The sequence below is a fragment of the Micromys minutus genome (genome assembly GCF_963924665.1).
Source record: "Micromys minutus genome assembly, chromosome: 27".
In the NCBI taxonomy this organism is placed as follows: Eukaryota; Metazoa; Chordata; class Mammalia; order Rodentia; family Muridae; genus Micromys; species Micromys minutus.
Window position 1 is genome coordinate 28591350 of NC_137962.1, and position 25203 is coordinate 28616552.

The 25203-nt window shown below is 40.9% G+C and overlaps 1 protein-coding gene across 1 annotated transcript; it reads right to left on the bottom strand.

The window, feature by feature from the left end:
• Positions 1-1148: 1148 nt before the first annotated feature.
• REDIC1 (regulator of DNA class I crossover intermediates 1) lies at positions 1149-25203 on the bottom strand (the record flags this gene model as incomplete). Its single annotated transcript, XM_080939723.1, has 10 exons — positions 25168-25203; positions 23060-23198; positions 20227-20359; positions 19870-19918; positions 16991-17106; positions 16251-16427; positions 10012-10072; positions 8699-8762; positions 4819-4901; positions 1149-1634 (listed from the first exon to the last, which is right to left on the bottom strand). Exons 2-10 carry the CDS (start codon positions 23163-23165, stop codon positions 1149-1151), a joined length of 1275 nt encoding a protein of 424 aa, XP_080795849.1. The 5' UTR covers positions 23166-23198; positions 25168-25203.

Below are 25203 nucleotides of genomic sequence, written 5' to 3' on the forward strand. Positions count from 1 at the left end.
GAAGAGGTCCATAAAAGTAAGGATATCAGGTTGTGCCACTATGATTTGCTTATAGTCTCTTGGAAATGGGGGCCATGAGAGAAAAGCACCCACAGCTAATAGTTTGCTATTGAGATGGGAGTGAGTCTGGAGCATTAGGTTTGGAGTAAAGGACGGAGAATGAAGATATAAAGATCACCCACTTGCTCCCCTGGCTTGTGTGGCCCATAGTCTACCAGGGAGTGCCTGAGGCAGGTAGAGCCTGACACGAAAGGATGGTTTGGTGAGAAAGGCTGTGGGAGATCTGTAGATGAGGTGGGGGTGCAGAGAGGAAGGGGAGGCTGCAGCAGGTGGTCTGTCCAGAGCTCCGGATCCAAAAGGGGATGAGATTTGGAGAAGAGAGAGATGGTGAAGGCCCAGAGATCGCATTTGTTGAACAATATAACAGCATCAAGGTTTAAAATAATTATCAAGAGAAATAAAGTAATTGTGCACTTTTAATTCAAACAAAGACAAGTAAACATAGGAATCGCAACATATATATCAAGAATGGCAAAATACATATAGGTATGTATGTGTGCATATTTTCTATTAGCAAGGCTTGTACTGGCTGGCTTTGTGTCAACTTGACACAAGCTGGAATTATCACAGAGAAAGGCCCCTCAGCTGAGGAAATGCCTCCATGAGATCCAGCTGTAAGGCATTTTCTCAATTAGTGATCAAGGGAGGAGGGCCCAGCCCATTGTGGGTGGTGCCATCCCTGGACTGGTAGATCTGGGTTCTATAAGAAAGCAGGCTGAGCAAGCCAGGGGAAGCAAGCCAGTAAGTAACATCCCTCCATGGCCTCTGCATCAGCTCATGCTTCCTGACCTGCTTGAGTACCAGTCCTGACTTCCTTTGGTGATGAACAGCAATGTGGAAGTGTGACCTGAATAAACCCTTTCCTCCCCAACTTGCTTCTTGGTCGTGATATTTTGTGCAGGAATAGAAACCCTGACTAAGACAAGGCTATTAGAGAACTATTAAATGCATTAATATTAAAATTGTATAGAAACAACAGCACTTTATGTTCAGCCTCATTTTCTTATTTTGTATTATGATAACGAAGGTCCAAACATTTCCTATTGCCTTTCAAGGTTAAATGAAACACTACTTCCTAGTTTGAGATTTCAGAGTGAGTCATTTGTAGACCTTTCCTGCCCTCCGGTGGTATCTGCCATCCTATCTTCAGTACAGCTGCCAGCCTCAGAGCAGGAGGACTGGTCCTCTGTATCAATGCTGCGACTACTCTTACATGAGCACCACGCAATGATGGTGCACTGGACAGCAACATCCACTGTGTTCCCCACAAAGGGCGCTTCCTCTGTCTGTACCCCTACCTCACATCTCCCAGCCGGAAGCACACAGTCATCAGTGCTTTTGTTTTCTGATGTGTGCTCTGAGTTGCACTGAGACTCTGGGAATGTATCAGCATTATTGTTCTCTGAGGACTGGTGAAATTCATGATTCTGTGTATGAACTTTGTCACTGTCCTTCACAGCTATGTCACCTAGATGATCTTCCATCTTTTCTAGACCACAGTGATCAGCTGTTTCTGTGGCTTTCTTGTTTGAATCTTCGATTTGCTGCTGTATCTGATCTTCATCTTCAGATATCTAAAAGACATTTTAAAAATCTATTGTAACAAGTCAGTCTTTTCATTCAGTCTAGGAAACTTTTGGAAACCGAAGGGAGCCTGACAGGTTACAAATCAAAGCCGACATAACATCAAAGATTAGTCAGGGCTCTCCCACGGCTCCCAGAATGCTGCGGGGTTTTACACAGCAACAATATTGAGAGTCAGTGCAAGAGGGATGCCAAGGAGAAGAGCCACCGTGGCCTCTTCTCAGACTGACCCCAGCCTTCACTACCCCAGGACGCTCTTCAACTATTGAAGGGGTGCAGAAGTCACGTGCTGCCAGGGCGCTGTGGAGAAGTGTAACCTTGTCCACTCACAGTCTCCTCGAGTGAAATATTTCAGTTATATAACTGTCATTGTACCCATCCCACAAAGGACACAGTACCTCAAGGAGAAAATGAGGGCGTCAATTAACTGGAAAGTAGGTGTTACAATAGACACTGCAACTATAGTGTAAAGGAACGGACTTTGTTGACTTCCATTTCTCAACTTTACAAGTAATTTTTGAAAGAAAGAAACTACTGTATGGGTATTGTAATTAAAGTGGTTTGTAGTTCCGTAGAAGAGTGTCTGACAAAAATGTACAAAGCTAGAATTTTAATCGCTCCTGTGATGAAGAAAAAATAAAATACATATTGACTATTCAAGCTAGAAAGTAGAGAGACAAAGTTGGAATGATGGAAAACTAGAACAAAATCTAGATGTTAGCCGACTGGCGCTGGGCAGGAGTAGCCCAGGAAATGCACTGCGATGGCTGAGGACAAAGTGGAGAGAGAAGGTCCTGTGCGTCATTCACTCAGCAGAAGTGATGTCTGCGCTCACGGGGTGGGACACCGCTGCCGCATGCACTCTCAGGCTTGCTCACAGAGACACAAGTGAAATGCACCACATAATCACACACCTGAAAAGATGAAGGAAGACTATGAAGAATAAGCATGAAGCACTTGGCGAACATGTGAAGGGTCACTTAGACTGGAGAGCCACCGAAGAACTCACTGCAAATTAAACACAGCCGAGCCTGCGGAAGCGGGGTGTGTACAGGCACGGACTAAGGCCCTCAGTGCGGAACGGCCAAGAAGCAGGCGGTGTGCTGCCATCTGCGGCCGTAGGAAAGGAGTGTACCAACAGGACTCCGTGTGCTCAGGAATTAGGGTCTCACAAAACCAAAGCCGAGAACAACCTGGCAAACTAGTGAGTGTAGGTCAGGGCGGGGAAGGGAGAATCTCAAGTGCCATCCAAAGGCAGTTTTCACAGCCGGGAGATGCCGTAGGACATTTAGATGGGTTTGTACAGCAGGAACCTAGGAAATGGGAGGAACATGACTGAACCGCTATTCTCGGGAAGGCCTGATCTTTGCTACTCAGAGGGGAAGTTACAGCAAAAACAAAATACTAAGATCCTTTGAAAAGCCAGCTTAACCCTTCGAGATCAATCTGGTGGAAACACCAAGGTGGAGGAGCTTAGTGGGGAAGGTTGAGAAGTAGGAAAATTTGCAATTGATCAGGTGAAGTGAATCCAGGCTTCTGAAATGAACACTTGGGCATATTGGAAAGGTGTCTATAGATATGGGAAATACCAAAAGGCTTAAAAGAGAAAGCAGTTTGAAATACGAAAGGGTAGAGAGTCTCTTAACTATGAAAGAAATGTCCAATGGAACACTTAAAGATCAGAGGTACAGCCATGTGTTTCACAGCTGCGATCTCTAAGATGTGTAGTACCTCTGTAGCTTTAGATGGGCTAGCTGAAGTCCTATAGAAACCCCAGTCATTACATTGTCCAGTAGGAGTCCTTATAACTGGAGACTGAAAATGTTGGTTACTTAGTTAACTTGACACAAACTCAAGTCATCTGGGAAGAGAAAATATGAATTAAGAGAACGTCTCCATCAGATTGCTTGTAGGCAATTCTACAGTGTTTTTTCTTGATTAATGACAGATGTGGCTGGCAGGTGGGAGGAGCATCACACAGTGGGTGGGGCCACCCCTGGGCAGAGGTCCCGGGTTGTATAAGAAAGCAGGCTGAGCAGGCCACACAGAGCAAACATCAGTACTCCTCCACGGTTCCTGTTTGAGTGCCTATCCTCACTTCAGAGATCAACTAGGATAAGGACATTTAAGCCAAACAGCCACTGCCTTCTAAGCCGCTTTTGTAATGCTACTGAGCAAAGCAGGAGAGACTCCAGGTCAGTCTGGCAATGCAGAAGTCACGGGTGTACTCACCAGTCCGGATGACACACCAGAGGCCAGAGGCAGGAGAAATGAGGGGACAGGGTGAAGGGAGGAGATTTTCATTCAATCGTGGTTTATCAGGGGTGTGACATTTTCCATTCAGAGTATATATACACAAGTATGTGTATATTATTTATCTTGATCAGCTTTTGTAAAAATTTATTTATTTTGTAAATGGAAATTACTAATACTTGATCCAATAGTTTATTTTACTTTTTTGTTGACATTTTTCTAACATTACATTTTAAAATTTGTTACGATTTTTAACTTTGAAAATCAATTTTGTTGGTGTGATTTTTATTTTTACTGTTGGCTCAACTCCTTCTAAAGTAAAAAAGAGACAGAAATTGTTGGGATTCTGTAAACCCCACCCCTCAGTTACCTAGCAACAGCCAGGTATACCCCACCCCTCAATTACCCAGCAGTGGCCAGGTATGCTCCGCCCCAGTGACCTGACACTATAAAGGAGCTGCTTGACCCCTCCTCTCTCTTGGCCTCTCTTACTCTTGCAGCCTTGCTCTCCCAATCCTACCCCTCCTCTTCCCTTCCCTTCCCCCCTCTCTCCCACGTGCTCATGGCCTGCCTCTACTCCTCTACTTTCTCTCTCTCTGCCTCTGCCACCCTCTCAACTCTCCCATGACCTGAATAAACTCTATTCTGTACTATACTGTTGTATGGCTGGTCCCTCAGGGAAGGGATTCCCAACATGGACCCCCCAGAGGCATCTTCCTTGCCCTCATGCCTCCCTGCACCTCCATGGGCCATATGCCCCCCACTCTCTTCATCCTTCCCCTAACATTGGTGCCGTGACTCAGATCGTCATCCTTTCACAACATTGGTACCCTGTGACTCTTCCTTTCAGTGACTTTTCCTTACAGAAATGATGTGAAATTAATATAGCATACATCGATAAGCCCCAAAGGAGTGCCTCACCAGGTCAGAGCTGGAGCTGAACGTGCTCTCGGTTGGCCGTGGGGAGTAGCTGGCGGACTGGCTGCTCTGCGAAGACTCCAGGTCTGAAATAAAGGTTCCGTTCATGAAGGCTGGCACCACACACACTCTAGCACAGTAAAGGCATCTACCTGAACAGCCAGCATTTAAAATGTGCCAAGCTTACTTAAATGTTGGATGTTAACACCTCGTTTTTTCTAGCAGGATAAATAGGTGTTTTACCGTTAAAAGTTTTATGCGAGTAAATAAATTACAATGACATAAAACAAGAACAGAGAAAATAGGATTGGCTTTTCAATATATGAGACACTTTCAAGAACAAATATCTTAAAGTGTGACCCTGGAAGAACCAAGCTTATGAAGCTGGAGGCATCAGATAGCCGCTTGTCTGTGAACAGACATCTCAGTGCCTCTCAGCCTGTCGTTATCTGCTTAGCCAGTTACTTTCCAATTCCGAGCACAGTTAGGAACGGCTCTTGGGACGTGTCTCGGCTTTCTACCAAACACTGCAAAGCAACAGCGGCTTCCATTGCCTTGTGCCTTTGTCTATGGAAATGGGCTTTTAACCAGAAAAGCAAGAAGAAAGGAAAAGGTAAGAAGGGATGCATAAGGAAGCAATAGCCCTCCTTTACTGAGATTAACAATGGATGCTAGCTACTGAGGTCCTGTGTCAGGACGGATGCTCTCTGGAACAGAAACTGACCTCCATTACCTGTAAGGGAGAGAACATAGTTGTAGTCTAATACCTGTGTACACATGAACAAAATTCATTTAAAAATTAATTTTAAAAAGTTATACTTGCATAGGGCAGTTATTTTTGATAGAAAAGAAAACTGAAGAAAAGTAGGGGTTTGATATAACTAATAACAGTATAATCTAAGGCCACTTCCTCTTCATACGGTTCAGCAAGAGCACAGGTGCTGTAACCCCAGACACCAGCAGGGAAGAAGCATCTTACCAGTGACAAACAGTATGTGAAAGGCTGTGACAACAGAAACTCCTGGGCAACCAAAGAAGTCACTAAGGCCGTGTCTATGGTTATGGACACAGCCTCCAAGTGTTCATTATCTTGAGATGGAGAAAGAGTGCGGTGGGTAAAGGGACTCCGTAGGATTGTCGACATGAATGTTAAGTTCCTAGTTAGACTCTGTTTAGGAAGGGTTGGGAGGTGTGATCTTGTTGGAGAAGGGGTGTTACTTTGAGACTGCAAAGGCCCAGGCTCTGTCTGTCTTCCGGGTGTGGATCAGGAAAGCTCTCAGCTCCTGCCCCAACACCATCCCTGCGTGCCACCATGCTTCCCGCTGTGATGATCACCCACTAAACCCCTGAAACTGTAAGCCTGCCCCAATTGAAACACTTTCTTTTATGAGCTTCCTTGGCCATGGTGTCTCTTCACAGCAATAGAATAGCAACTAGGACAGAAAGGGTGGCTTTGCAAAAGGAGGTGTGCACTGTGGGGAGGCCTTAAGGACTGAGAAGCTTAGTCCTCTCTCTTTCTCTCTTTGCCTACACTTTCAATTCCTGCACCAGTGCCGTAATTGACTGCCCACTGTGACCCTCTCCACCATGACGGTCATGGACTCAATCCAAGCCAGATTCGGCTATACCTGTGCTCTCACCCACTCTGAAAGAATTACAGGTGGCTCAGATCATGGAAAGGGGAGAGAGGGGTGCACCATACAGCATTCGAGATCAGGCAGGTGACAGACACAGGAGCACAAGTGTGGCACCTGAACTTAAAGCTAAGGGATCCTCACTAGGGGCAGAGACGATGCTAGTCAGCCGCGTTCACACTCAGCCATCCAGGCTGCCCAGCCAAACTACACAGAATCGTGGGAAGGATAAGGACCTTGGTGCACTATTCCAATGGCTATGGCACAGGCAAACAGGCTGGCAGGCCTTCCACACCTGCTCAGATCCCGAATCACACAGTTACATTTGTGTAACGGTGCTTAAAACACCAGAGACAAGGTCATGTTTGCAGACAGGAGATACAGCCCAGGGGATTCTGACAGGAGGTGACCTCAGTCCCAGAAATCCTCAAAGGACACACTTGACTTTTGTGGATTAGTAAGACAAGCAGCCCTCCCTCCCACTTGATGGGAAGAACCAGAGAAGCCAGATAATGGCAACTGGGAAGAAATACCAACTGGGTTTCTGCTTAATTATTATTTTCTGGCACATTAAAAAAAAGTCCCTGAATGAATGTGTAAGGAATGTATGAAGTCCTGAGAGGTGGGTGTGGCTGGCCTGAGCACAGCCCTGTCAAGGACTCCAGGGCCTCCAATGAGAATGACAAACATGCCCCGGTCTGGGCGCAGTACTGACCATCTATAAGGAACATAGAGAGTGACCATGTCTAAGGAACATGGTGACCGCAGCCTCTTCCTCTGGGTGTTCAGAACCTGAGACTGTTCCCCACAGACACCTTATACTGAGATGGGACCACCCTGCCTCCTTGTTCAGCTGCACACAAAGCCTTCCTCCCTGATTCAGATGTATGTCAGACCCATGCTGACTGTGCAGGTTACTGCTGGTGTGCACTCAATCAGAGTGCTCAATGCGTGCACTCCCAGCTCTCCGGCGTGTGCCATCATTCCTTCACTCTCATTGTCCCGGCCACGTCAATCCCTGAAGCCATGCAGGTCCATGGCATGTCTTAAATTTCATCTTCTAGTACTTACGTTTGTGCCTTAATTGTTCTTGGTTGTGTTTTAATTTGCATCTCCCTGTCTCCAGGGAAGGCTGCTCCGGCTGTTTTTCAACATGGTGACATATTTTACCCTTACATTAGCCTTCTCATTCTTACTCTACTCTTTTGGTTTTTCCTTTTCCCATTATTTCCTCTTAAAAACAACCTCTTACCTCCAAAACACTGTAAATTAAGTTTTCTATGCATACTATTCTATGGTGTCTGTCCTTGGATTTCAGGAAAGGGATTTTATACAAGCTGACACTGGAACAGATTCTGTATCTGTGACTAAAGCCAACTTCCCCTAAAGAGCCAAGTGAAGACAAGCTGAGAGGCTGAGGCAGGGAGACTGAGCATGGACCACAGCGAGATCCTGTCTCCAAAAACAAAACAAAAGGTAAACTGGGCAAAACATGAAACTCTGCTGACCAATTAACCTAATTAGTAACTAAAGAAGCAAAGAATTAATACTACCATGGGTTAGGTTTAAATAAATGTTAACAGATTGACACAGTGCAGATAAATGTGGGACTCCTACTGCCCATGGAAGGCTAAATTAGATACTTAGGTTCTGGGAAATAATTTGGCATTGCCTTAAAAGGTAATAAATGTACACCATGTGAAAGGGGGGTTCTATTCCTAGAAATATACCCAAGAAGAACTTTATATGCATGTTCCAGACATGTAAAGAATGGTCAGAATAGACAGGGACACAGTATTGACACCGCAAGAACCCAGCGGCAGAAGATGCAGGAATCAAACAGAGCAAGTGAGTGCAGAGAATGCTGGATGGCAGAAAAATAACCAATTCCTGAAAGCCACAAATAACAAACTGGATGGATAAACCTCAAAATGTACTATCTGCTGAAAAGAGAAAATGAGAAAAATGGGCAACAGTGACATCTAGGGACCATAGTGGAGAATGCAACAGGGCACGTTTCCTAAAGGATAGTTCATCTCAAAACTACAGTTAAGTAAAAAACTGAAATTGTACATTTACATTATATATGTTCATTGTTGACTATTTTATGAAAGAAAAAAGGAAAGTTTAATGAATTAGTTACTGAAGTCTGTTTTAGAATATCTATGAAATCTTCAAAACATTTAAAATTTGATTTCTACTTTTTCTTCTTTTCTAAAATAATAAACGTAACACATAGTTACACTCACAGACTTTCTCCGTAGACATTCGCCTCCCTTTGAAAGGACATGTTCCTCTTCTTCCCACTGGCATCTAGAGAAAAGAATACAAACTGTGAAAGCGGGAAGCACTGACAATAGTGTTTGGTTTTGTCTACAGTTTATACACTTCGACTTAGTATCACTTTCATTCTGCAAAGGCGATTTCTCAAAGAAAAACCTTCCCAACTAAGTTTAAATTCCAATTGGCTTAGAAACATAAAGAACAGAGTAAACATCTGCTAGGAAAAACAATATTCACAGAAGAAAAGGCTTTGCTTCGACGTGGTGCATATAGTTTTTAAAAATGCAAGATGCTAAAGTGCTTGAGAATTTAGTCTGCAATACTTCTTCTGGCTTTGTTTGTTTGGTTTTGTTTTTTAGGATGGATATTAGTTAGCACTTCTTTTAAAAATATAGTCAAAGATTAGAATTGTAAGTCACCTACAGAACACACAATTTGTTGTAAGTTCACTATTTTTTATGTAATTAATGATTTTTGTTTCCTTTCTCATTTTTTTAAAACCAGGGTATTTCTTAATTTCTAGGAAGCTATTGAGATTAAACAACTAGGTTATTTTGTTGTTCTGCTCTGAATCTTTATAAGCTATGATGAGAAGCTATGAGTACTATGTCTTTACTGATGTCTGTGGGGCCCTTTATCATTGTTCATAATCAAATGAAGTCAGGACAGGAACTCACACAGGGCAGGAACTTGGAGGCAGGAGCTAATGCAGAGGCCATGGAGGGATGCTGCTTGCTAGCTTGCTCCCCCATGGCTTGCTCAGCCTGCTTTTGTATAGAACCCAGGACCACCGGTGCAGTGGTGCCCCCACCCACAATGGGCTGGGACCTCCCGGTCAATCACTGATTAAGAAAATGTCCTACAGTTGGATCTCATGGGAGCATTTTCTCAATTGAGTTTCCCTCCTGTCAGATGACTCTGGCCTGTGTCAAATCGCTACAAAACTAGCCAGCACACTTATTAAGGACGAATTACAACACATTAAATAAGAGTGGTTCACTTCCCAACTAAGTTGTACTCTCTCCAAGAGAGTTATGAAACCAAAAGCATTTTTTTCAACAAAATCTTACAATGCACGAGCAACTATTTTTAAATGTGTCTAGATTACTTTGTCTCACATAAATAATATCATATTTTTTAGTCCATGACTTTTTTAGTTTAAGAGAATATGAATGTACTTGTAAATAAAAGCTAATCTTAAGTCAAGGTAAACTAAATGCTAAAATAATGGCATCGCAAACTGAGTTAATGGAAAAGACAGTGTGACAATGAGGCTTACCTCAGTCTGGTCAAAATCACATGACTGTTCACGATGGAATTCTTTCAGAGAAATATCAGCCCTAGGAATTATTAAAAACAAGTATTAAAACATATTTTCTCTGACAGTTATTAGTCTAAATTATTGTTTCAAAACCAGGTCTCAGATCCTAATTCTATAAAAAGCTTTATAAAAATATGCATTGAAAATGAAAAGTATTATGTCAAACGGACCATTTATTTTAATGTGTGGACTAAGCATATGTATTTTTCTATGCATGTACATATGTGTGTGTATGTACACATGCGGCTGCCGGAGTTCAACCTCAGGTGTTGCTCATGTTTCTTGAGGTCTCTCGTGGGGTCCTGGGGTTTGGTCAGTAGGAAAGGCTGGCTGGCAGCAGGACCCGAGGAACCTCCTGCTCTCTCCTATTCCACTGCTGGGATTACTGCTGTGCACCAATGCAACTAGTGCTTTACACACTGCTGGGATCAAACACAGGTCCTGGTGCCTGGTGCCAAATCACACCGAGTCAAACCCACAGCCCTGAAACACCTATACCACGACATATTCACTCCAGATAATTTAGAGCCACACTCAAAATTGAGAAGGAGGTTCTTTCTCGTTTTCTTTTTCTTTCCTTTCTATCTTTCTTTCTCTCTCTTTTTTTCATTCTCTTGAAACAGTGCCATGCATCCTGAGACAATTTGGAAAGCTGAATTTAAAACTCAAGGCCAAAGAGAATTTTTTGCTCATAAACTTCCACATGACTGAAGAACAAGTAATTTCATTTTTCAATAAATGCCAACCCTATAAAATGATATGTATGAATTCTTTTTATCAATAAATACCTTAAAGATTTCCATAAGGCATTACTATTACAATAAAAATTTCAATTAATAAATTTCAAATAATCAGGATCTGGCTAAAGTATGATTAAGAAAACAGAACTAACTATTCAGTAACTAAAAGCTAAAGTCACACTTCCTTCCATGGTCTGTAACTGTTGATAATTGCTAGAAAAGCCAGCAAGGCAACCTCAGAACTCCAAGGAACAAACCATGTTAAAGAAATAACGGATCCAATTAAAAATCTAAGGCACAAAATCCTTTTGACACCAGCAGCAGTAAGAAGCTAAACCTGGTGACACATAGTTGCTTTCATGTAACAAACCCATAACAGTGATGAGATCTGGGGATACAGCCCTCACCACACTGTCTGTCACACAGGGAGTCTGGGGGCTGAGTGCCAGCAGGTGGGGGATGTGGGACACACACTGCCTGCCACAGACGGGGGACATTCTTGCTTATACCACCTCATGAGATTCTCACTCTCCCTGACTCTAGCAATGTTCCTGCAGGGACTACAAAGCGAGACAATCTACTGTTTGTGCCAACAGCATTCTATACATATGATACTTCTATTTCTGTTCACTGGTAAATTGATAGTTGGACTAAATGTGGTGGATATTCAACAGCAAATGGTCAAATAAGAAGGTATTTGGGGGCTGGAAAATATGAATGCTGTGTGTTTAACGTGTGGCTAGTACTCATTGTAAAGAAACGGTAAGGCTCCTTTGAGACCACTCTGCTCAGCCACCAACAAAAATATTACTGCATTCTGTTAATTTGAACACATGTATTACACTAGATCTTAATTTACACTTCCTACATTTAAGTATAGACTTACGTAGTGTACACTGGGTATTCCTGGACATTTCTCTGCAGTGCTTTCAATTGGCTATTACTTTTCATTTGTCCTTCAAATATATAAGCATATAGTGAATTAAATTTAATATCATCTATTTTAATTTTTAACTCAAAGCATATTAAAAAAAAATACATGGAGGGAAATTTGTGGCCCATTGTGTAATGCAGTAAAACACACTAATTGTGGCTTTAGGTACCTCTAACTAAGCACATTATATAAATTAATGTTCTGTCCACTGTGGTATCCAATAGGAATTGGTTCCAAAACCTTCCCCTCTACCCATTTCTCTACAAACACCAAAATCCACTAATATACACTAGTGCCTTCATAAAATGGCTCAATCTATTCATATAATGTATATAATCTCATATTCTTTATATTACCTCCAATAGACTTAGAATACATGGTACAGTGTGAGTGTTCCTTAATAAACACTCATCTGTGTGTGTGTGTGTGTGTGTGTGTGTGTGTGTGTGTGTGTGTGTGTGTGCTCACATGTCAGTGCATGCGGGTGAAGGTCAGAGGAAAACATCAAGGAGCTGGTTCTCACCTTCCACCACAGGTTTCAGGATTAAACTCGGGATCTTACTGAGTAGCTACAGTCTACTGCTTAGAGAATAATGGTCAGAAAAAGGTCTGTATGTGTTTAGTAAAGACGTCTTTCACAGTTTTAGTCTATATAGTTAGCTGAATCTGAAGACATAGAGTATTTGGATATGGAGAGCCAACTACATGTGGATGTGCTTACACAGATGAAACAAGGTAATGTATGTTTGTACAGAGAAAAAAATGAACGTACAACACCAACCTTTTCTTCCACAGCCGACTGGGTAACAATCTTCGTCCAAAGACCTTCTGAACTCATTGCTACTGTCCTCCTGGCAGGGCCTGTCTGACTGACATGTTTCTCTGTAACTCGTATTAAAAGGAAGATTCGAAAAGGCTGCCTGTGGAACTGTCAAAGTCCTGTGAGTGAACCCACCAGGGGAATGGCTGTCATCAGAAGACACGACATGGGTATCCTTCCAGCCATCATAACCACGCTCGTTAAAGGTTGCCCTTCTCCCAGGCTGATCTCTGCTTAACAAACTGATCATATTATGTCTAACAAAAGAGTTATGATTGTCTGGTAGATGTCTCTGAGCTGGGTGGATCACATCTTCAAGAAAATTAGAGAATTCTTTTCCATTATTGACACAAATCTGTGGCACTGGTGATTTTCCCATAGCAAAGTCTGGCTGTCTTCTTTCAAACAGGCTTCCGCAATCTTCGCCCAAAATCACAGATCTTTTAGTAAGGAAATCACCATTTTCTGAACTTTGGAATACATAAAAACATATTTAGCAGATGTTTACATTTACAGATACTAACTTAAATTTAAAACTTTGGAGAACCTATTGACGAATGACAAGCATTTTCCTAAATTGCATTTTAAATTTAATATTTCCACTATAGCAGCCTTGTTTATGGCAGCCAGAAGCTGGAAACAGCCCAGATGTCCCACAACAGAAGAATAAATACAGAAGATGTGGTTCATTTACACAATGGAATACTACTCAGCTGTTAAGAACAAGGACATACTGAGCTTTGCAGGCAAAAGGATGGATCTAGAAAGTATCGTCCTGAGTGAGGTAACTCAGACACAAAAGGACATGCAAGGTATGTACTCACTAATAATTAGATATTAGCCCAAAATGTACATAATACCCTGGACACAATCCACAGAACTCAAAAACAGTTAACAAGCAGAAGAGCCCAAGTGAGGATGCCTCAGTCCCACGTGGGAGGGAGAAGAAAGCAAACAGAGAAGGGTGAGGGAGGAGCACCTGGGAGGGAAAGAGGGCAGGAGGGGGAGGGGAACATGATCAGGTACTGGATGTGGGGAAAGGACCGAAGCCCCAAGGGCCAGCAGAAAGACAGGGGTTACTGTGCCAAAGTCAAAACTCTGACCCATACTTATTCCTGTCTGAAAGAACTGAAGAGCCTAAGGAAAGGGAGGTCCAGCAACAGGCCTAAATTGGGACCCCGCTCAAGGGGAGGCCCCAAGGCCTGACTCCATTACTGAGACTATGGAGTGCTCACCAAAAGGGACCTATCGTGGCTGCCCTCTGAAAGACCTGACAAGCAGCTGAAAGAGTCAGAGGCAGATGTCTGTACTCAACCAATGAACAGAAGCTGCTGACCCCTGTGGTTGAATTAGGGAAAAGCTGGAAGAAGCTGAGGAGGAGGGTGGCCCTGTAGGAGGACCAGTATTCTCAACTAACCTGGACCACCCTGAGATTTCTCAGACACCGGGCTACCCATCAGGCAGCACACACCAGCTGATTTGAAGCCCTCAACACATATACAGCAGAGGACTGCCGGGTCTGGGTTCAGTTGGAGAAGACGCACCTAACCCTTAAGAGTCTTGGGGCCCCAAAGAGTAGGGATGTCTGCTGGGGTAGGGCGGAAGGATGGAGACATCTTGTGGAGATGGAGGAGGAGGTATGGAATGTGGAACAGTCAGAGGATGGACTGGAAGGGGGATAAAATCTGTACTATGAAAAAGATTAAATAATTTTTTAAAAGCAAATAATATTGCCCTGGATAAAAATGTATCTAATATATTCTTCTAAAAATAGGCATAAAAATAATTTATACATGGTTCTGTATTTCAAGGAGAAATTTAGTGCACAGTTTTAGTTAGTTACATAAACAAACAAAGAATAACACCCAGTAGTCTGTCTTCTGCATACAGTCTACAGATGACCTAGTGTAGCCCTGTGGGCCACTGCTGTTTAGACAACAGAAAGTGTGAAGACTGGGGGTGGGGGAGCTCTATGTACAAACAGTTTTAAGGAGTTATAAAAACATTATCAAAGGTATTTTCTAATTTAATAATTGAAACAAAGTTCTCCATGAAGGAAAACAAAGAAGTAAATATTTATTAGAAATATAAGGTAACCCAGATGAAAACTAATTAGGTGAACTGGGTAGCTTATCCGTTTGTTCTCTCTCTTTGAAAAAATGGCAACTCTGGGTTAGGTCTCACTGTGCGTAAGAATCAAGGCTGACAGAAATATTAACAACAAAAATACCTTTTGTTTTACTGCTAATGTCTATGCTCACTTGAGATTGGACTATTTCAGGGACTGGAAATATAAAGAATCTTTTGAAAGCAACACAAGATTTTTTTAAATTTCCATTTTCCTTTTAGTTATGTGTATCTATGTACACATATGTGGGTGACATGCGCAGCTGAGTGTGGGTGTCCACAGAGCCCAACAGTGTCAAGTCCCTTGTCTGAAGTCACAGGTGGGTTTTAGTTGCCTGATGTGGGTACTGGGAAGCAAACCAGGATCTCCTGCAAAGCGGTATGTGCCCTCAAGTGCTGAGCCATTCTTCAGCCTGAAAATCTTGATTTCTAATTTGATGGTCAACTTTCTTAATATTTAAATAGAAATACTATGTTTTAAGAACTAGGTCATGGGATAGAGAGAGAAACTAGGTTGGGCTAGAGAAAGAACTGTTTATAATTAAACAGAAATCTGTGGTTTTATTCATAAATGTTCACAGATTCCTTTTGATTTCTCAACAAACATCTAATTAGTATTTTATACTCAAAGACACAACCCAACGTAATAACATGCACCACTAAAGCCAGAAAAAAAATTCCATCACTGTAAATGAGAAAATAACCAGAGAACGTGTCATAACATATAAAGCACACTATATAAGGAAGTAGTATTTTACAGCTGATTTTCAGCATTATAACAGGGATCAGTAAAACAAGTATAAGACAGAATCGCCACCAAGAGATCTATAATACAGTAAGTAAAACGAAGGAAAATTAAAAATCACAGAAGTGTAACCATCTCTAACTTCAGGCGTCTCCTCAGCAAGCATCTCTGAGAACATGGATACCCACGTGCAGAGGACAAAAGCTTTGCTTCTGTTTCTCACTTTCTACAAGACTCAGTTCACTGTGGAGCAAAAATCATGGCAGTGGAATACTCCAAAATATTGGCAATGTTTTTTCTGGATATTGCCACAAAGGCACAGGAAGCAAAGTAAATATCAGCAAGTGGTTTGTAGAGACTAAACAATCCGGAGAATCGGGAGACAATGTATATTTTCCCATTATTAATCTCTTCCAAGTCCAAATAATCAAATTTTAAAATGAGAAAAACTGGGTTGGAAAGATAGCTCAGCAGTTAAGACATCGGCTGCTCTCCCAGAGGCCTGTGCTTGTTTTAGCCTTACATGATGCTCACCACTATCTAGCCCCAGAGAATCCAAGCATCTCTTCTCCTTGGGTCCAGGCACAGACATACCTGCAGGCACAACACCCATATACACCAGACGGAAAGAGAATTTAAAACTGCATTAATGAGCAAATGATTTAAATTGAAACACAGAGACAGGAGTAAAGTCTGAGAACAAATACTCGGCGTGATTAGCCATTGGGGTGTGCAGCGTGAGGCTATAATGCGGTGCACCCTGTGCCTGCCTCAGTGGCTACTTTCAGAGAAGAAACTACAAACAACAACAGATAAGTGGATAGTGCTGACCAGGACTGAACAGGAATTCTTGCTCGTGTTCTGCGGAGATGTAAACTGAAACCAGGACCACCACTGTAAAGGAAAGCAATGAAGGGCCCTAGAACCCGAACGAGCAGCTGATGGTCTAACTCGCCCTCTCCTGAGTATCTCTCCAAAGGAAATGAAGTTGGTGTGCCAGCCGTGTAACTGCAGAGCCAAACACATTAGAGCACCGTTCACAACAGCTAAGACACAGAACTGGTCTGTATGCCCATCACCAGGTGAATGGTTTAAAAACGCAGGAGATATTTAGAGAGTTGTATTTGGCGTGCACACACACACACACACACACACACACACACACAAAACAATGGAATCCAGTTGGTTATATCAAAATGGTTAAAACTAGAGAACGTTATATTAACTGACAGACATAGAACAGGGATAAATACTCTTTCTCGTATGCAGATGCTGTAACACTAAACTGTAGAATAATGGTGACTAAACGCTGGGGAGGGTGTGGGCTGCCCTGAGTGGCAGCGGAGAGGCTGAGCCTGATGTGACCACACAACACTCATGTACTAAACTAACACCCAGAAGTCCTCGAGTGTGCATGGTGTGCTAGTGTTTAAAGGGTATGTTGAAACTAAGGATGTGTTTCATTACGGCATGTTTCTAGAATATTACTCACATTAGATTCCTGCCCCTTTAAAATCACACTAGCGGCTTGGAGTCCAGCTCCCTTCATCTCTCCTTCTACCCCTACCTACCTGTGTGTTCTCTCGTAAGACACTCCAAACTCCGCTGTTTTCTGAGATGGACTGAAAACATTTTGATGTTCATTTAAGTTGGAAAATAAGGACTCATGAAATTTTCCATTATTGAACTGGAAAAAGGGGGGAAAATGACCAAAAAATTCAACATATTTACAATTTAAATTGTTTACTAAGAGTAGCACATAGGTGAGCGATCTCTATACTAAAAACATTTTGCTCTGTCTAAAAGAAAGTAATTTTAATCCTTATTGAAAACCAAATAAATACTCTTCTAACAATCGATCAATATCAATATTTAAATAATTGCTAAATTACTAAAATGACAACGTTTATATTATACTAACATGATCATCTTTTGAATTTAAAAAGTCTATAAAACAAAACAAAGCCACTTGGTGCACCAGTATCTTGGATGATTGAAGTTCTATTTCTAGCAGGAAATCAGCATATCCCACAGAACTGGTGTGGATCACCAACTTCCATTTCAAACGCAAACGGGGTCCTACTTTACTTCCTTGATCTCAGTATCATTCAATAAACATGGGCTCGCACATGAAAACTGTTATGAAAACCAGATGAGTCTGGTTGGGAAGAGAGTTAGCAGAGGGGTGGGTGTATGTACACATATGAAATGTTATAACAAAGCCCATTATTGTGTATTAATAATATAGAATAATAAAATAATAATACACCACACAGGAAGAAAACCAAGTGAGAGTTCATTTGTTAACACGGAAGAACACATAAATGTAGCTTCTTATACTGGCTCAAACTATCCAGGAGCAATAATTAGTTCTTGGAGCATATTTCACTTACAATCTCTGACACAGAGAGAGAACAAGTCTGTTGGCCATGTACAGAAACACAAAGAAGCAAGGACAGCTGACACTAAGGTCTGGATTATCTTTGTTTGTGGAAGAAGACAACCAGTATCTGACTAGATTCATGGCCCACTCCATGAGATAGAACCCAACACCTGAAACCGCTTGGGTGGCCAAGATGCTGTGACTAGACAGGCCACCAGCTAAGGGGAAAATCAAATACTACTCTTCTGCTAAAGAAACATAGCAACAAAATGATTTGTGATGATATTCTGCTATTCCTCCAGTGTCTAATTCAGCCATCATGAGAGAAGGCTTTCTTATGTAGAAGATGGGAACTAATACCCATTCACTAATGGAAAATGTGAAGAGAGTGTGGGACTTAGGAAAACTCATTTCTAACTGGGATATCTTTATCAACCCCTCCTGTCATGGCTTAAGAAAATTACTTCTAAATTTTTAAAAGAATGCTTCAATTACTAGATTCCTAATCATCTGAAGTACAGAGAACTTGGAGCATGAGATGAAATATTACCCTTCGTATGTGGCCAGCATGTTAACATGATTAATGAGGAGGAGCCATCATGAAAACATGACATGAGAGAAGCAATGGTTCCAGAGTACCTGCCCACTGTGGGATTTCTCACATGCAAATTGCTGAGGACTTGGAATTATTCTTGGGGAGGAATAGTGGCTGAGAATGTGTCTGTTAGGGGTTATCTCCTCTGGAAAAGATGATAGATTATAACTGCAGTTTTCTGTCTCGTTGAACATTCTGTATGAGTTCATGTCCTGTGATGACTATAGGAAAAGAAAAATTAAGATCACTAAAAGTACAGAAACTAGAAGTCAACATAATACAACTAAAATGAATAGGAAAGAGTGTGGTTACTAAAGAGGAAGTCCTGAGGAAGGGCAAACCACTAACAATCCATGGGGCCACTGAGGTCCTCAGTTTATCGACTGAGTTTTTGCTTAAGAACTCCTTCCCTCTGCTTTTCCATGCAGTCTTCTTCCTAAAGGTCCTTTCTGGATGTCACATTTTATTCTAATGGCATAAAACCGTAGAAAACAGATGACAGGATGTAAATGGGATTTTGTTATTTCCATCAGCTCCCACTGCCGTTCTGATCTAACTTAAGCCTGATGATCCAATCATACGTAAGAATAATTAATATGGCATTGTACATTCACTAGAATTTCAAACTTTATAAACCTGTGAATTTTCTAATTCATTATATTTTATTTGCAAAAATAACTGTTAAACTTTGAAAATCATCTTGTGATAAATATGAGTTCCTACCATTTGATATCAATAATCTTTTCATTCCATTTGAAAAGATGAACTGCTCAGTGATCGTGTGAACAGAAAAAGGCTCCATCAGTGGGAGCTGTGAAGATGGTCTGTCAATAAACTCCTTGTTATGCAAGCATGAGGACCAAGTCTGACTCTCCCACACCTACATAAAGGAGCGAGGTATGTCAGTGCACATTTGCAATCCCAGTGATGAGGAGGAAGGAGAAACAGGCTGATTTTTGGAACTCGCTGGTTAGAACTGCTGGTCAGTCAATGTGACTAAATCAACTAGCTCTGGGTGCAGAGAGAGACCCTGTCTCAAAATTCAAGTTGGAGAGTGAGTGACCTCTGACCTCTCTGTACATGAGCACATATGCATCTACCTCCTCCACCCCATGGACACTCACAAACACAGGTGTGTGTGTGTGTGTGTGTGTGTGTGTGTGTGTGTGTGTGTGTGTAGGTAGGTAGGTAAGTAGGTAGGTAGTTGGGTAGACAGACAGACAACAAAAGCGATGTCTATGTGAGTTGTGCTTTGTAACTCTTCTATAACAAGAAGGATCAAGTAGCATGGTCACATCACATCATATCACCCAAGGTGGCTACAGACCGTTTCTTAGGAGTAAGTTTCTCACACTGGAAAACTGAAAAGATACATTTAGAAACTATAAAAAAAAGATATTTAATTTTACCTAGTATTTTAAAAGTTAGATCATCTAAGAGTGGAACACTTGTTAAAGCAATTTAAAACTCACCTGAACTGGGCCAGTTTCTTCCTTGCCATAGAATCTTTGATAGGGTACACTAAAGAAAACAAACGTTTAAAGTTAAAAACTACAAACAGAAATCAAATTTATTTTATGCATATTTAAAGCCCACATGAGCACTCAATATAGAACACTCTGGAAAATTATTCCAGGACCATAATGCTGAGTTTAGAAGAGAGCATGTGGACCTAGGATAGGCATTTTCTAACAGAAAGTCAGAGCAAGCACAAAGCTCTGACAGCAATGGTGAGCCTCCTCACAGCTGTACGATAACCAGGAGAACTGGAGCTGGAGGGGAATGTCACTCGCAACTTCCCAGCCACCCACTGTCCCAGCTACACTCACCTGTTCTCCATGTCATCGATGCACAGTTTAGAAGGCACACAGTGAGGTGACATTGGAAGTTCTAAATCATGCTTTCTCAGCGGGATTTTCAAATCTCTATTCATATTCACATGAGTTGGTCTTTTCATGGTGTCTACAATGAAAAATGTTAAATAATAATTTTAAAATAGAGGATTTAAAATCATTGTTTGCTGCATCAGTTTTCATATATATATATATATATATACATATATATATATACATATATATATATATATTCTAAGATGCGTTCTGTATATGCTATTACAGACTCAGACTGCTAACAACTATTGATGAAATTTTTTAAAAAAACACATTTCTCCTGCTTCTGAGCCCTCAATTAAAGGGCTCATCTAATTCACACTAATTTCTTCTTTCTCCAGTACTAAACTATATCAGATACTGTTATATGTTCTCATAGCACTATATAATTTTCCAAGCTTACCACTTTGCACACTTTAATACACCTGATTACCATTATCTCCCTCAACAGACTTTAGAGCAGGGGGTTCCCAACCCCTTTGGAGATCAAATGACCCTTTCACAGGGGTCATTTAAGACCACTGGAAAACACAGATAATTACATTACAATTCATAACAATATAAAACAAATTATGAAGTAGGAATGAAAATAATATCATGGCTGAGCAGGTCACTAAAACATGACAAACATTAAGAAAGCTGAGAACCACTGCTCTAAGAGAAGTTGGTTTATATGTTTTTATGCAAGTGAGATCGCTGTTTTATTTACTCAGGACCCAGCCCACCTACAGAGTTTGGGAGGAATGTTCCCTCTTTCTGTACAGCCATCTCTTTTTGGACAAACATCTGGTGCAGAGGTGCCATTTGAGCAGAGATAAATGAGTCACGGACTTGTCCCTCTGACTCAGTGCAGCTGGCTAACTGCTGCAGTTCAGCAGTACCGGAGGCGGCTTCTGGTGGAACTGAAAACTTTGAAATGAGAGAAATTACCTGTGTTCTTTGGGAACTGAGCATAAAATCTACTGGTTCTTAAGACCACATTTTAACTGTTCGTGATGAAGAACATCTGAGAGATGCGGTTCCCCAGCTTAGCAGAGAAATGATCTGACTGGGATCAAGGCATCTCTGAGGCACTGTGCACTACTGCCCTGTCTTTGGAACTTCTGCCATTAGCAGCAACCAATTGATGAGCAGTGAAACCTTGCTTTCTGTTTCACACCCTGTGTGCATAGTATTTATAGCTGTTCTCAGGAAACACATGTTGAATGAGTGAGTGTGACCACAGGAAGAAGGGGATTCAATTCGTGATACATTCCAAATGTGCTAGCTTGGCATTCAGTTAAGGAGCTGAAGAAAGAGGAAGGGGCAAGCTCATGTTTCCTTCTTCTCACAGTAGGTCACAGAACTTAAAAGCATTTTTGTGACCTGTTCATAAAGCAGGCAACAGAAGCTTCTGTGAGAGGTGCCCCTCTTGGATCTGAAGGACAAAGTCTTTGTCCCTGATGCAGTGCTGGAACTGAACCTAAGACTCTGTACAAGATGTACCCTGATCAGTATCCACTCTGAGCCCACAGGACCTCAGAGGAGACATCAACAGACCCAGAAGAGGTCACCTTTGAGTCCCACCTTTAAGTCACCCTCTTTGATACTGTCATGTGTCTCTACAGATATTCATGGCTTCCTCACATTTAGCACTAAAAAGACACAGGTTTAACCATTTCTTTAGACTTTCATTTCCTGATGAAGGCTCTCAGGCTACAGAAAACTTATTAAATAAATACCTTCATATTGCTAATCTTTCTTTCATTATTGGGGCTTCAACCATAATTCTATAGAGATAGATGAGCTATATAAAAAATAAATATATCAGTAAAGTAAGATGTTTTATACTAAAAAGTCAATGTGTAATATAGTTACTCTTCTAAAATGTAATTATTTCTACTTATAATTTATGGAGAGAAAAATACTGAATTAAATAGAAAGATGCTGATATACTTTCCAACTTCGACCTTTCCCTGAGAAACTGTCTTTTTTAAAAATTAATTTTAATTTTGTGTATGAATGTCTGCCTGCACACATGCATGAGTACCATGCTTATGCCTGAAGCCTACAGAGTCCAGAAGAGGGTGTCGGATGCCCTGAAACGGGAGTCAGACGGTTGTGAGCCCGGCGTGAGTCTCCCGTGAGAGCAGGCACCGTGCTTTCTCCCTGAGCCACTTCTCTGCCCCAAACTGCTTTGTTGTTTGTAACATGTAAAATAAGCCCAAGTTACTCTAAAGGGGAAAACGACTTGTTTTAGTTGAAAAGTCAAACTCTCTAACCAAAAGAAGTTTTATTTTGAAGTAGAAGACTCTTATACTCTTACAGCCAATGTCCTAGAGGTGCATAATACATTCACGTTGCAAGACAGGAATGGTCACTAAGATAAAAATCTTTTTAATTATTCCTTCTGTACAAATTTTCCAAGTAGTAAGAGATAATAACACATTTATTATTTTCTTCTCTAAAACTAAATTTTGGTGACTATTTGCCTAGAAATAATATAATTAAAATAACTCCCTGATAAATTAACGATATCAAACAACTTAATCTTATATAACATGTGCACACACATGCACACACATGCACACAGCCTAAAAATAAAATAAATAGATTAAAAAAAACAAAAGATCTTAATTCAAATACTATGAAGCTTATAATTTTAAAAGGCAACAAAAGCTTAAAACAGAATTTTCCATATGTTTGAGTTCTAAAGTTTCTACCCAATTAGACAGCTAGACCTTATTAGGAAGTACCACATCAAGATCAAAACAAATGTTTTTGAAAGACTTACCAGATGTTTCCTTCTTGGAAGATATCTGATTGACCATATACAGATTGAGAAGGTCTAAACTGACAGAGGGATTCTTGACAGGTGAAAAAACATTTAGTAATTTCATTTTTGATTTTAACTTATTCCTTTCAAAGTATTCCTAGAATGATGAGGAATGGAAAATATTAATTTCACAACCATACAATTCAAGGCAAACCATTGACAATGAATGCACTGAGTGCACTGTGCACTTGGGACACAACATTCTCATTTACATGGGAAGTGAAATCAGCTACAATAGCTTGTAACTTGACTTTAAATATGGCAGGCAAAAAAAGTTTTCTATAATAAGTAACATACTGGGCTTTATTTAAAAAACAAAAACCAAAAAAAAAAAAAAAAAAAAAAAAAAAAAACCCCTCAAAGACATAGCAAAGTGCCATTGAAAATTCAAGAGGGACCAGTGACACCACACAGTGACACAAACCTGATGACCTGAGTTCAGATTTCTAAGCCCTTGGTAGGAGAAAGTATTCTTGTCCTGAAAGTTGCCACTTGACCTCCATAGGCATGCTGTGGTACATATGCATCCTTACTCACACATGTATGTGCATGCACATGAACACATACAAACATACACACACAAATAATAGTAACTAAAATTGTAGAACCAACTAAAAAGAAAGCAAAAGCCGTGTGAGAACTAACCTGCAATCTAATGCTTTACATAAAGCAGACTTATACACGTGTATCACTATTTGTCCAATTTATATTTTCTTTCTGGATTTCTGGACTATAATTATGCTTCATTTTTAAGTTACATCTTTAATTTACTAAATCCAAAGACATTTCCATTTGAAAAAGGATTTACTTTATTTGTGATTGTCAGTGCATTTGTGAGTGGGTGTGCCTTCGGAGTGCACAGCTGTTGGTGAATCTACCACAGCTGGAGTTACAGGCTGTTGTGAACCATGTGACATGGATGCTCAGACCAAACTCAGGCCCTCTCTAAGGGCAGTCTGCTCTGAAACACAGAACCACATCTCCAGCCCTCTGTAAAATTTTTAAATTAGTATTTTAACTTATCAAAGTAATGATTTTATTGTTTCATTCATTCTAACTTTTGCTGACCCTCACCCCTCCTCTCTACAACCAGTTCCCCATGTACTCCCCACTCTGACTGGCTCTTCCCACCCCCTAGGGAGTCTCCCTTCTGATTCCATCCCCCTCCTTTTCCTGCTCCCTAAGGATATCTCCCCACTTCTCCTGACTGCCTTTCTATTTCAAGATCTGTACATACATTATATGATATGTCACATGTATTTATAATATAATATATACATATATGTAATTTTGTCCCATGTACTTATACTGTTAAGTCTATGTTCCATACATGAAGGAAAACATAAAGTGTTTGTCTTTCCTGCTCTGGCTTATTTCACTTGATGATTTTCAGTTAGACCCTCAGTTGCTTGGAGTTCTTAGTGTAGGACTGAAGTCTCATGGCTTTTCCATCCATACTCCTGTCCTTGTTCAGTTCATGTACAGACAATTGTGCTGGCAAGGATTTGTGGGTATAGCTTTGAATATTACGAGGAGAGACAATCTCATAGTAAACTCACCGATCTCCTGGCTCAGGTGATGAATATATGAAAAACTAATTAAATAACCCAGACCTGGGACATGAGACCATTATAGTACTCTATACAATAACAGGTGGCTTGAATTACAAGGCTAAAAATGAGGGTAGTGAGAAGTGGCTAGATTTCAGATGAGTCTTACAGCTACCAAGTCAATAATGGTCGTTTTAAGTGTCTGCTTGAGCAATGTATGTTGTTAAACAAAGACGTGTACAAGGAAGAGGGGAAAATAAAGTTGTCTTCAGTCTTATTTAAGTTAATCCATTTTTGAGACAGGGTCTTGCTGTGGAGGTCTGGATTACTGGAAGTCACTATGTAGCCCAGGCTAGGCTTGAACAAGCACCAATCTTCCTGTGCTTGGCTACAAATAAAGAAGAGTGCCACTATTCCTGGCCACGAAGTAAATTTATTAATAATAAAGTGATTCAGAAGTTTAATATTAAGTTTGCTATTATAGGACTTATATCACTCTGGTTAAAATGTCCTTACCTTCTGCTTTCTTCTTTCTTGTTTTATCAGAACCCT